We start from the raw sequence: 12,359 nt of genomic DNA on the forward strand, positions 1-12,359 counted from the left end.
TTGTAAAGCAAAAGATGAGGACTATTGCTGAAAGGGTCCAGAGAAGCTGAAGTTGAGAACCAGCAGTTCACAAGTTAGACCAACTTTGTGATACTGTTAAAACCAGCCATCCTTAAGAGGATCTCGCTTCCTTCTCCTCTCCTTCCCCTTCTGCAGAATGGGATTTGGCTTGCTGCTTGTGCTCAGGCTTTCCTTCATGCAGGTTTTGGGAACACTCACCCTCTTCTGCAGCTGGCGGAGGGGAAGGGATTGTGGATTTTGGAGTCTGCAACCATGAGTGTTTCAAAACTTCATCTATGTGCAACCTCTGAGACACGCTAGGCTGGAGCAAGTGGTAAATGAGGTCCTTGCACTCTGCAGTCAGGTATTTTGAGTTGGGGAAGGGAATCCTGTGTTGTTTCTGAACGCAGATCATTTTCCTGACATTGGAATCATCAAATGGCATTAAAGCGTAGACCATTGTATACAAGATGACACCCAGGCTCCATATGTCAGAAATCCTGGGGTCACAAGGAATGCCCTGTAGCACTTCAGGGGCTGCGTACGCAGCAGACCCACAGAACGTTTTGCTGAGAATAGTTCTTCCGTTTTCATCCCGAGACAAGGGTTTGGAAAAGCCAAAGTCTGACAGCTTGATGTTGAGGTCTTCATCGAGAAGGATGTTCTCACATTTCAGGTCCCTGTGAGCGAAGTCTGAGTCGTGGCAATACTTGATGGCAGAAGCCAACTGCTGAAACTTGATGCGAGCGATGTCCTCTTCCATAGCTCCTGTGATCTTGATGTAGTCCAGGAGGTCTCCCTTTGCCCCCAGCTCCATCACAATGTACACTTTCCCAGCTGATGTCTCAAAAATCTCATAGGTTTTGATGATTGAGGGATGGTGCAAATGTCTCAAAGCCTCTATTTCCCTGGGGAGAAATCTTTCCAGGAAGTCCCGAGGAGTTTTCCTCTTGTCGATTATCTTGACGGCCACGTTGCATTTCAGCCAGTTGCAGTAGGCAGATTTCACTTTGCCGTAAGAGCCTTCTCCTAGCGTGTTGCTCAGGCTATAGCCTTTCTTTCCAAGCACCACAGCATCATCCATGGTGGGAGAGCTGGGGGGAGCTGCATGAGTTGGTGCTGGTGTGCATCATGTGTGGTGGCAGGTGGTGGGCCCACACACCATAGTGGCTGCCCGGGGCACTGGTGCGGTGGGCGGGCGGGCACCCCAGTGCTGGCCGCTGTGTGATGTCACAGGCAGCCGCCCCTGCGCGGGGCACTTGGAAGGACCTTCCAGTCCATTTATAAAGCTACTGGATAACATCATGCAGGGCAAAACTTAACATCAGGTTGCTGAGAGGCATCAATTGTGCTCTGCCTTCTTCATAAAAGGATCTTTATATTTAGTTTCGCTAACAGGATGGAAGTAGCTTAAATGTTTTTCTTCCCTAAAATGTACCTCTTACCTAAGTCTTTTTATATTTATTCACGTTAGTCAGGTGAAATTTCGTCTGTTGTCTTTTTATATGTCTCAGATGATCTTTCAAGCCCCACATGGGCTTGCTGGGCTTGCTCCTTGTCGGCCAGCTTTCCTCAAAAGGGATGGGATGCCGCTTTTCTTGTCTTCACTGGGACTGTGTTCAAGAACTGGTTTGGTTTTGGTTTTTTTTTCCCTCATGGGCTTGTTATGGGAAGGAGGTGGCTTCTCGTAAGTTCATTTCCTCATTGTTCATCCAGCCCCTCCATTTTGTAGCTCTGATAATTGGCTGCTTTTGTGGGCTTTGCAGCTGGCTTTTTCTTAAACCCTTACTTGGTGGGGGAGTTCTGACTTCCAGCTTCTGGTGTGCTTGAGAAAGGCTCACACCAACACCTTCCTCAGAAGGGCTCTGAGGATTACTGTTTTGCATGTTGATTGCTTCACTGTAATCAGTCTCTGGGGCTTTTTGCTTTGCATTGATTTCAGCTTTTTCAAATTTGTTTTTACAGCTGCTATGTGTGTGACTCCAAAGACTTGAGGATGTTGATGATCACAACACAGGGGCTAGGGACCATCCTGGTTCATCCACCAGCATGGATGACAATATTATTCTGAAGAACAGAAGCGGTACTTCTGACAGCCACACTGGGGCTTTTGTTTGGTTTTTTCCCTCCCATTCTATGAAACTTTCGGCTAATTTTTATAATTAGCCAAAAAAAGGAAGAGCAGTTTTAACCATACATGGCCTGCACTCAGAGCTGTGTGTGCTCCAGTGTGAGCTGACCTTTGAGTGTGGGATGAGCACATGTATGGTGTGATCCAGCCTGGAGAAGCACTGAGCACCTTTTAGCAGGAAGCAGGCGTAGCCAGATGTGTACGCTTTTGCACCACGCCTGAGTACGAGACAGCTTGTGTAACACTTGGCAGTCTTGAGATTTGCTATAATCAGGTGATGTTTTACTGAGGGAACATCTATGGAAAATCTTATGCAGCTCTTTGAGCAGTGCCTGCAGCCTTCTGTAAGGTCCAGGGTGTTTGATGCTCTGTTTGGCTTGGTGGAGAGCTTCCTCCGGTGCGGTTTCCACTGCCACTTCCAAAATTCCTGTCTCTGACCGAAAAACCCTTCCAAGGGACTCGATTTTTATAGTGCACCTTGTAAAAATCAATTGATCAACATGGCATTGCTAGGAATCGTGACTGCAAGAAATAGTGATTTGGGGGTTTTTTTGGTTCAGAAATAATTGAAGGCTCAGTTTTTTCTTTAAGCAAAAAAATTATTCTTAGGTACTCATGAATGAATGTAAAGGGAATCCATTTACTAATGTTTCCATGTTTCAGAGATGTTCTTTAAGGACTGAACTGACTAAATAACAATGAAGTTCTTAGGTAATTTTAAAAACTAGTTATTTATTTCTTAATGATCACACGATCTGCTTATTGCCATGAAATGTAGGACCTCTCTGTTAGGGTATGCAGGCAGATGGTCAGGCCCTGGCCCGTAGTTTGGGTCACTGAACAGACCAGGAGGGAGGAGCAGATGTGATGTGAAAGATGGCTGGATGCAGCAGGTAACAGCTGCTGGAGCGCTACAGAGAGCACCCGGAGAAATGGCTGAGCTTCACAGATGATTGAGGAGGAGGACGGGGACCACCTGGGGCGTGGAACCTGGTGAGGTGGAGGTGACCAGTGAGAGGTGTCAGAAACACCAAATTTGGCTACAGATGTAGCAAGACTGGGCCCAACCGGAAAAAATAATTAGAGGACGGTTATTTTGGGGAGGAGACGAGGGTGAGAGAAGAACAAGCATGGGAACATGGAGAGAAGTTGGGATATGGGCTGGATGCACGGAAGGAGGCTGTGATCAGCGTGCGTGTATCAAGCCCGGTGCCTGATCTCCTCCATCTCCTTGTTAGATGATTCCTACCCATTTGCTGGGTGTGGGAGCTCTCTTCTGGGCATGGGATGCATGTAAAGGCTGGGCAGTGTTTGAGGGACTGTGGATGGGGTGTACACGTGGGTCAGAAGCGGGATGGGGCGTGTGTCTTCCATGGCATTTCAAAATGGTCGTGCTCATACCAAGAGGTAGCTGAATAACAGCGAGGGGAAAATGATATCTGAGAATGATTAGTTCCATGTTGTGCAATTCATGCTTAAAAGCAGATTGCATTAAATGTCCTGTGGGACAGTGTTGGTTTTGTGTTTGCCCTCAAGGGAAGTAACCTAGACAGCCCTACTAAAATCACAGTCTCAATTCTGCCAGACTGAAGGGCCTTCACATGTTTGCTGGAAATGTAATTTATTTTCAATGAAATGCTATAAAACTGGATCTCTTGAAGGGGATGTAGTGCTCTTCAGATGGGCTATTCTTGTAATGCCTGCTGTAACGTCTGGTCTCTGCTTCCTGCTGCAGTTCAGCCCCTGCTATCTGTAATTACAGAATCAGTAAACTCTTTGTCACCAGATATTTTTGCTGCTATAGCACTAGCAGGTAATGTGCCTTACAGGGCCAAATCCAGTGTGAAAAACCATCTTGGTTCTTGATGACTTGTGGCTTCCCCACCCCCCTCCCATTTTTCAGAGTTATCTTCCATTTGCTGTTCCTGTATATCTGCATTTTCCTATGTGCGAGGCCCAAACACAATTTCTTCCTCAGCCAAAATAGCACCTGGAGCTCTCCTAACACCGCAGGGGTGGTTCATGGTGAGCAGCAGCAGCGGCAGGGCTCTCCACGGTGGCAGGGCTGGCTGCGGTGGGTTAGCGGCTGCTGGCGAGAAATTGTGGGAGCCCCCATGGACCTGGGGCCGTGTGGTGTGACGTGGGGCTGTAACATCAGCACGTGCAGAGTCTGTGGGTGCTTGCATGTGCATTCTGGGGCTTGGTTCCTTGCTCCATGCAGGAAAGGAGCTGAGGGACCACAAGGGATTCTTGTTCTTAGAAGGGGATGGGAAAGAGGGGGGATTGTGGTTGATTTGGAGAACAGCAGAATGTAATTCTTCGAGAGAAAGTTGCAAGAACCATTAGTGAAGAGCCAGTGAGGACAAGGGGTGAGTTGCCATAACCCAGACGGAGAAGGCAGGCTCAGATGCCTTAAAGAAGCAAAACACTGATCATACCAGAGGTGACTGCTGCTCTTTTCTTTGTGGGGCACAGGGAAGAAAATGCTGAGCAGCAGACAAGCAGCAACGTAGGGTTTGGTGAGGTGAGAAGAGAGACTCTCACAATCACCCCACGCCATGCTTTGAGCAAACAGCCAGCCCGGAGCGGGCAGGAGGCTGCACTCCAGCTTAGTTTTGGTGATCCCCTGTGGCCTACGTGAGCTGTCTTGTGGCAGGGAGCCGAGTCTGCAATGGGACTTCCCAAAGGCCCCGAGCCCCAGGCTGGTTCCCCGTGTGCTTCACCTTCAGGGCCAAGAGCGTTTCCCTGGGGCGGAGGTAGCCACCCCTGCCATGGTGCAGGGGCCGCAGCTTTGCACCCACCCGAAGGCAGGTTCCAGGCTCTGTGCTGCTTTCTACTTCTCTGATTACTTAGCTCAGAAGCGAAGCTGTGGTTAGAGACGCTTTGTTGTTTTGGAGGACGGGGCTATTTCTCTACAAAAATAAAGGAAATGGATCTGCTCACTCAGGGGAGGGGGAGACGGAGCAATTCCTGCTTCCTCATATTTGCATTTGTTGCCTCAATCCCAGCTTGCTGCTGCTGGCCCCACAGCAGCCGGCTGCAAACCCCAGCCAGGGCGAGAGCCGGCTTGGGCTGCCCTCCCTGTGAGCCCCTTCCCTCTGCTCCTCAGGGACACGGCACCTTTTCTCCGCTGCTTTTTGGGCACTGGTGATCGGCACTTGCTGGTTAGAGAAACGCTCGTTCCCAGTAGCAAACTGGGAGTGCCTGGGACGTGCCAGCTCCCACACGCCCTGGGCAGAGGTGTTGGCGTATTTTCGCTAGCGTGCGCTGTCGCGTTACAGCGCTGGGCACAGCACAGCCTGGGGAAATGGGTGCCTCTTACCCTTCACCTTTGTGCCGCTGCGTGGCTGGGCCATTTGTTGCCTGTTTGCTCAAGGGTGCCGTGCAGGTTGCGGTGCTCGCCTGGCACACGTGCGTGCTCCAGACCTGCCCCTGTTCAGAGCTGGTGGTGTGCTGTGGCGTGGGGAAACGAGGTCTGCCTTTTCTTGGGACAAAAGCCAGGGACAAGCAAAGCAGCCTGTGCCCTGCTCTCATGGTGGAGGCATCGTAGGGTATTTGTTTATACATTATCACATATGGTGTAATGCCCAGGCCCTGGGTGTCATGGGCTTGGGGTGGATAAGGAATGTCCTGGATTAGTTTGGGGTCGGCATGTGCGGCTGGGCTGCAGGAGGCCAGGCTGAGAACAGCCTCCCTTCATGGTGTCCCTTGGGAGGAACAAAGCTGGGGAGTTGTGACGCTCATGCCTTCGTGCTGGAGGATGTTGTCATGCTTCAGGTCCCCACGGACACGCGGATCGTGACAGTATTTGGCAGCACATGAGAGCTGGCAAAATGGGTTTTGGCCTAAATCTTCAGGCAGCTCCCTGCTGCTTGTGACGCACTCCAGCGGGTCCCCAAGCACACATCCCTGGCCACGCAGCCCTCCTGGGGCCCCGCAGGGCTCACAGCTCCAGGTGATGGAGCCATGGCTCACGCTTGCTGCTACGCCAGCTCCAGGGAGCAACTATTCCCAGCTCTGGGCGGGCACCAATTTCCACTGTCATGTTAAACTTCACATTTAGGTTTGGAAAAAGCATCTCCCCAATGCTGCTGACCCAGCAGCAACAGCTCCTGCAGGGCCGGAGGCGGCAAGGGCCCAACAAAACTCGCAGAAGCCCCTGTCCCCCTGCCTGCAGGTCGGCAGCTGGCACCCGGCCCGGGCAGTGGCTGAGGGGAAGCAGAAGCAATGTGAGAGCAGAAGTATCTGTACATCCATCAACAATGCTCCTGAGAGAGTTTTGCCGCTGGATATAGCGAGTAATTGGTATTAACAGGGAAAGAGGGCGTGCATAAGATTGGGTCAAAATGGTCCTTATTGGAATTTCAATGTTTTGTTTGAAAAATTAAAATTGTAGCATAAAAGTGGAAAACACTTTGTCGTAAACATTAAAAAAATATAAAAACTTCCCAGGTTTTGGCTTTGACTCCGAATAGGGTTTTACTGAAAAGCTGGAATTCCCTGCAGAGGAAAGTGCCGGCTCTCTGCTGACCCCAGTAGCCACCGTGGGTCAGCCGCTGTGCCCAGCCCCTGGCTGAGCCCGTGCCCCAGCACTGCCTGAACACCGCTGCTTTGCTTCCAATCGTCAGAGGAAATTGCAGCTCAATTTGGGAAGTGGGTGTTGAAGGTAAAACTGCCTTTTGATCCCAAATGCCGCCTGGGCTGACCCCCAGCATCAGAAAAGTTGTGGCACAGGGGCCAATGCCTCCTCCCCAGGCTGGGCTCACTGGTGGGGACAGCCACCACCCTACCTGGCCTGACGTGCAGCAACACCCAGGGTCAAATTCCTAAAGGCACCTGTCATTTGCAGGGCCATTAACAATGAGCCGCGCAATTAGTTTTCTTTATCCGTTTCCTCTCTGGCTGGGCCTGGGAACTGGGAATGCAGTGTTTCCAGGAGGTATGGAAACACGGGCCAGCTCCGGCACTGCTGTGGAGCTGGGAGCCGCCGCACCAGGGCCCTGGCTGCGGGGACGTCCCAGTGCCAGGTGCTGCTTGTCGGTGTCACCTCTGCAGATGTGAAAACAGGGACCGTGTCACCCCACGGTGGGCAGGCGGGAGCGGATTAATGAAGCAGGCAAACGATGGTCAACCTTGGAGCCTGCTGGGGCTGGGAAACCCCAGCGCTTTGTGCCTGCGCCCTGGGGAGAGGCAGGGTGACCGGGCTGGGAAGTCCCAGCGGCGGCAGGGAAAGGCCGTCGTAGCGGGGATGGAGGGGACCGGGAAAGGCCATCCTAGGGGACAGAGGAGGCTGGTTGGGGCTGTTACGGAGGGGAAAGGGAAAGGCTGTCTGGTGGTGGTGGAGGTGAGCGGGAAAGGCCAGCCCAGCTGGGGACAGGGAAAGGCTGTCCTGGAGGGACGGAGGGGACTGGTGGAGGCCATCCCCGGGGGGATGGAGTGAACCGGGCAAGGCCATCCTGGGGGGGCGGAGGGACTGGGGTTGCCACCCTGGCGAGGTAGAGGCCATCCTGGGGGGATGGTGGTGGCTGGCGACGGCCACCCCGGGGGACAGAGGGGACCGGGGGGAGCTGTCCCGGTGGGGAGAGAGGGCACGGCTGGAGGCCATTCTGGGGGGGTGGAGGTGGCTGGCGATGGCCGCCCCGGGGGGGCGGAAGGGACTGGGCAAGGCCACCCCGGCGGGGACAGAGGGGACGGGTGGGGGCCGCCCCGGGGGGCGGAGGCCGCCGGTGAACGCCACGTCCCGGGCGCAGCCGCCGCCACCTCCGCCCGTGCCCGCTCCCCCGCGTCTCCTCGGCCCCGCCCGTCCCCGTAGAGGGGCGGGGCGCGTGCAGATACGGGCGCTCGGCCCCGCCCCCGCGCCGCCGATTGGCCGGGAGGCGCGCGGTGGGGAGGGGGGCGTGGCGGCTCGGGGTTGGAGGCGGGGGGGAAGGGGGAGGTGCGGCCGCCATCTTGTGCGTCGCCGGAGCCAGGCGAGCGGCCCGCAGCGTGGCGCCGCCTGACCCCCGCGCTGCTCCCGCCGCCGCAGCCGCAGCCAGGGCCGCTGGCTCCCGCCCCGGGGGCGGCGGCGGACGGGGGAGGGGAAGAGCTCCGTGCGGACGGGGGCCCCCCGCGGGCCCGGCGGCGGCCCCTCCTCCCGCCGTCTCCTCCCGCCGCTCCTCGCGTCCCTCCCCGCGGGTTTGTGGCGCTGCGCCGGGGGAGGATGAACGGAGGATAAATGGTGCCCAAGGCGGACAGCGGCACCTTCCTCCTCCTCTTCCTCCTGGTGCTGAGCATCACCGAGCCGCTGCGGCCAGGTAGGGGCGGCGGGGGCAGAGAGGGAGGGAGGGAGGGCGGCGGCGGGGCCGGGGGTGCCGGTCCTCCCCCCTCAGCCTGCGGGCGGGTTGCGGGCCCGGAGCCGTGCGGGCGCGGGGGACGCCGGGGCTCCCCCCGGGGCGGGAGAGCGAGCGGCGGGCCCGGGCGAGAGCCGCCCGCGGGCGCGGGAGGCCGGCCGGGTTCGCCTCCGGTGAGCGGCGTCCCCGGGAGGTCGGCGCCGGGCGGGTGCGGAGGGGAGCCGGGGCCGTTCCCCTCCCGCCGGGGACGGGTCGCCGTGGCCCGAAGCCGGTCCCGGGCTCGGGGGTTGGTTAGGGCTCAGCCGGCGGCGTCTCTGCCGCTTCTTTATACTTTTTAAAAGAGATGGGACCTGGCTGAGTCGTGGGGGGGAACGTCGGTCCCCTGCGCCGGCTGCCTGGGTCTTGAGAGGACTGTGAGTTAGGGTAAAAAAAAAAAAAAAATTTTAAAGTTTTCAAGTTTGGGTAGAAAACTACATAGCTCTACAGGTAATTAGCAATGGAAATGTGGCGGCATGACTAAGTTTTCAGGTGTTTCTTACTTACCCGCTTTTATGTTGCGGGCCTTGGGTGCCACAAAGCAAGACAAAAAACTTGCTTTCAAAGTGCCATTTGACCATGCCAGAAAGAGAAAAAACCCTGTTGCATCTCAGTTCATATGTCATCTTCCTAGTTCTGTTTTTGCTTCTTCTAGGGAAATAATTTAGTGATGGAGTTTGTGTGGTAGCTGCTAGGCACGGTGCTTTAAAATGTTAAGATAATCAACTTTGGAGAAATGGTTGGTGTTTGCTGGTTGAAAACTACAGCTTTTCTAGATACGTCGCTCAGTGGGGGTTTCTTTTTGGGTGTTGAACTTGCTTGGAGCTTGGCAGAGCCCTCGCGTATCTGGGGCTGCTCTTGCCAAAGAGCATCAATAGCCAAAGCGCGAGGCTGCCTGGAGTGGCTTTGCAGGTTTGGAAACTGTCCTCCCATCGCACCGTGTGACTGCTCCTGGGTGATACTCACTCCTTTGTAAATAGGAGAGTAATAACGATGGTGTACTTTGAAATCCCCTTGTTCTTTCTCTTCAAAATAACTTTCATGACCCAGACTAATAAAACATAACAGTATTAGCGAACTGTGTTTAAGCAAGTTCCTAGTACAGCTGAAACACAATTGGGTCAGTGTAGGCAATCTTACTGAAATAACTAACTTAGATGTTGAAACTGCTTTGTGTGCACTTTGTTTTGTTTTGGCTTGTTTTTTTGGCAGTGCAGTGTATATATAGGGCTTATGATACACTCTTAAGTAGCCAAAAAAACCCCAAAACATGGAGTTGCAAACCTAGTGTTATTACAGCTAGAGGCTTTTATGTGGGAGAAGATACTATGTAAAACTGATTTCAAGCAACTTCCTTTATAGCTGGCACTAAGTGCTACAGACAGCTGAATTCCTGGTTGAAAAGGTTCAGCAGAGATTAGCTGTCTGTGTACTTTGACAGGTGGGTAGATTTGGCGCTGAACTCTGTTGGTGTTAAGCATTGTAGCCTCCTAGAAATTAGAAAATGGCATTTTCTGTATTGTGTCAGAACATTTATTGCTCCAGTTTGATGTCAAATCTCCGTCAGCAGCTGGTGCTCGATGGATGAAGACAAGTTTTTCACTGAGGTTTGGGTCTTTAAGGCAAATTAATTTTTTTCACTGGTGCTCTAATGTTCTTTAGAGATTTTGTGGTGCTGTAGCCACACTGGCAGAAGCATCCTTCTTGTGAACAAACCCTAAATCCCATCTGCTCAGGTTATACACCACTGGTTTTGAAACTTGGAGCATTAGGATTCCTGTATGGCAACTCCATATGCATCCCTTGAATTTTGCTTGAACCATATGTATTCCTGAACATAATGTGAAGGAATCCAACTGGATGTAATGTTGCAGCTGGAATTCCTTGCTGTATGAGGAATTTCTGAATTCCATTTGGAATACACTCATCCATCCTGTTTACTTGGAGGCTCCAGATGAGTGTGATGGTTGAGCTGTCCATGGTGATGCCTCCCTTCCTCCTCAGAAGAGAGCCCATAGCTTCAGGGTGGCCTTGCATCTTTTTGCCAATGTCGTCTGCTTTTTAGCTTGCTTCATTTAGTATCTTGAATCTACTGTCTCAAATAGATCACGTTTAGTAGATTAAGTAGTATACGGTTTGATCCTGAAACAAAAGGTGCAAATAGGAAAATCTGGTTCATGCAAGTACAGAAGATGTACGGAACTGAATTTATCATTTTAATCAATGGTGAAGAAGTCTCTCTTGTCTTTTTTGGGGAGGTGCATGGATTTCCTCAGAAAGAGAAGAGTATTTGGACTTAGAATTTATTTTCCTGGTGGTGTTTGGTTTTCTTTTTGCTTCTTTAAACCTGTGTATTGTAGCAACTGTCTTATTGGATTAGAAAGGATGCCTGCAGCTTGCTTAGCTTAAATCTGTACTTGGAGCTATCAAATGAGTGCTGCAGAGTGATGGGAGGTTTTATGTACTCTGAGATGAATGTGTAGTCCCTTCACAATTCAGTCTCAGCGAATCAGGCACCTCTTTGTACTTTCATGTTAATTTGACACTAGCTTTGTATCCATGTTCTTGCTGTGCTCTTCAGATAAATAAAACCTTCTTTTAAGCCTCCTCAACTGTAGTATCTTTTCAGGCTATCTGAAAGGCCGTGATTTTACGTGGACCTGGTTTTTTTTCTGCATTTAGGGTGAGATGGATTTTAGTAAATTAGGAGAGAAATTAATTAAAATTTCCTTTTTTCCCCTGATGTTTCTGTCTTGCTTATACAAGTCTGTTTTATGCTACTGCCACCACTAACAGCATCAGGTGTGTCCAACATACCACGACATCAGCCCTAGCTGTGGGAGACTTCGGTTTCCTGAAGGTACCTTGGGCAGTTAGATTTTTTCTGAGCCTGTGGGCTTTTAATAGTAATTTTGTGCTGTTGAGAATCTCTGCTTGGATTTTTTTGTCTCAGTGTTTCCCTCTTGCCCTTTCTAATGGTTTTGACCATAAGCTGCTTGTTCTGACTAGTTGCCTGCTTTATAATGTATTGCTGAAAGAGTTTTGTTGTTTGTTTTTTTTTTTTTTAAAGTAGGGCATTTCTCCTTGAGTTGTGTTACTCATTATGTGTTTGGAAGCTGCTAATGTGAATTGAAGCTGAATGTGTCGGACTTTTCCAAATGTGTGTACAGTGAAGGACTAACTTAATATTTCCTTTAAACACTTACTGAATTGATTATATCTGGTGTTCAGACACTTGTTTTGGGGGATATTTACCACAGTAGGGTTTGGCTTAATAATATCTTTTCCGGGACAACTCAAAACATCTGCTTCAGGTTATCTGACTAGCTGGCTGAGAGCTGTTGTCTTTATGTGAAGAAATATTTCAGTGGTGTGTTAACTGAGTCACAATAAACTGTACTGGTGCTAGCCTGGATTTAGATTGAGTTTCTCAACACTAGTGCATTTCAGTAGGTTGCTGAAAGAGCATCAGAGATGTAAATTGTTACAAATTCAGTTTTGCAGCACAGTTTGAGAATATGTAAGAAGTTCCTGTTTCTGTTAATGTCCCATTGCACAATCGAAAAGCAAAGGTTTTGGTGTCTTTATGTAATATTGGGAAGTTAAACAGTCTGGAACGATCAGGATGACATGTTTCAGAATAGTGTTTAGAGGATTAATTAAGATCATCGTCACTAAAGACAATAACACGTTTTCATATTTCTCTAACAAGATACTGCTGCTTGCTAATGGAAAACACTTAAACATGGTCAGGCTTTATATTGGATTTTGTAATAGTGGTTTAGTACAGAGCCTTGTGAATGTAGGTCATTGGGCTTTCTTATTAGAGCATTTGCCAGACAGCTAAAAGCCAATTGAGTTCT

At 51.1% G+C, this 12,359-nt stretch overlaps 2 protein-coding genes across 5 annotated transcripts in view; one reads left to right on the plus strand and one right to left on the minus strand.

The window, feature by feature from the left end:
• Positions 1–112: 112 nt before the first annotated feature.
• Positions 113–1,487, minus strand: TSSK2 (testis specific serine kinase 2). Its single transcript, XM_052796751.1, has one exon. The coding sequence runs from the start codon at positions 1,082–1,084 to the stop codon at positions 113–115; it is 972 nt and encodes a 323-aa protein (XP_052652711.1). The 5' UTR covers positions 1,085–1,487.
• Positions 1,488–8,066: 6,579 nt separating this feature from the next.
• Positions 8,067–12,359, plus strand: part of DGCR2 (DiGeorge syndrome critical region gene 2) — a 50,277-nt gene continuing 45,984 nt past the window's right edge. For all 4 annotated transcript variants that reach the window (XM_052796017.1, XM_052796018.1, XM_052796019.1 and 1 more), the window contains exon 1: positions 8,067–8,424. In XM_052796017.1, coding sequence (XP_052651977.1) covers positions 8,346–8,424 — 79 coding nt within the window. In that variant the 5' untranslated portion in view covers positions 8,067–8,345. The remainder of the gene's footprint in view (positions 8,425–12,359) is intronic.

This window comes from Harpia harpyja, chromosome 9 (genome assembly GCF_026419915.1).
Source record: "Harpia harpyja isolate bHarHar1 chromosome 9, bHarHar1 primary haplotype, whole genome shotgun sequence".
NCBI classification, from domain to species: Eukaryota; Metazoa; Chordata; class Aves; order Accipitriformes; family Accipitridae; genus Harpia; species Harpia harpyja.

Excerpts from the sequence above, each read along its gene's own strand:
- TSSK2 (XM_052796751.1), bottom strand. The coding sequence starts at position 1,084 with ATGGATGATGCTGTGGTGCTTGGAAAGAAAGGCTATAGCCTGAGCAAC.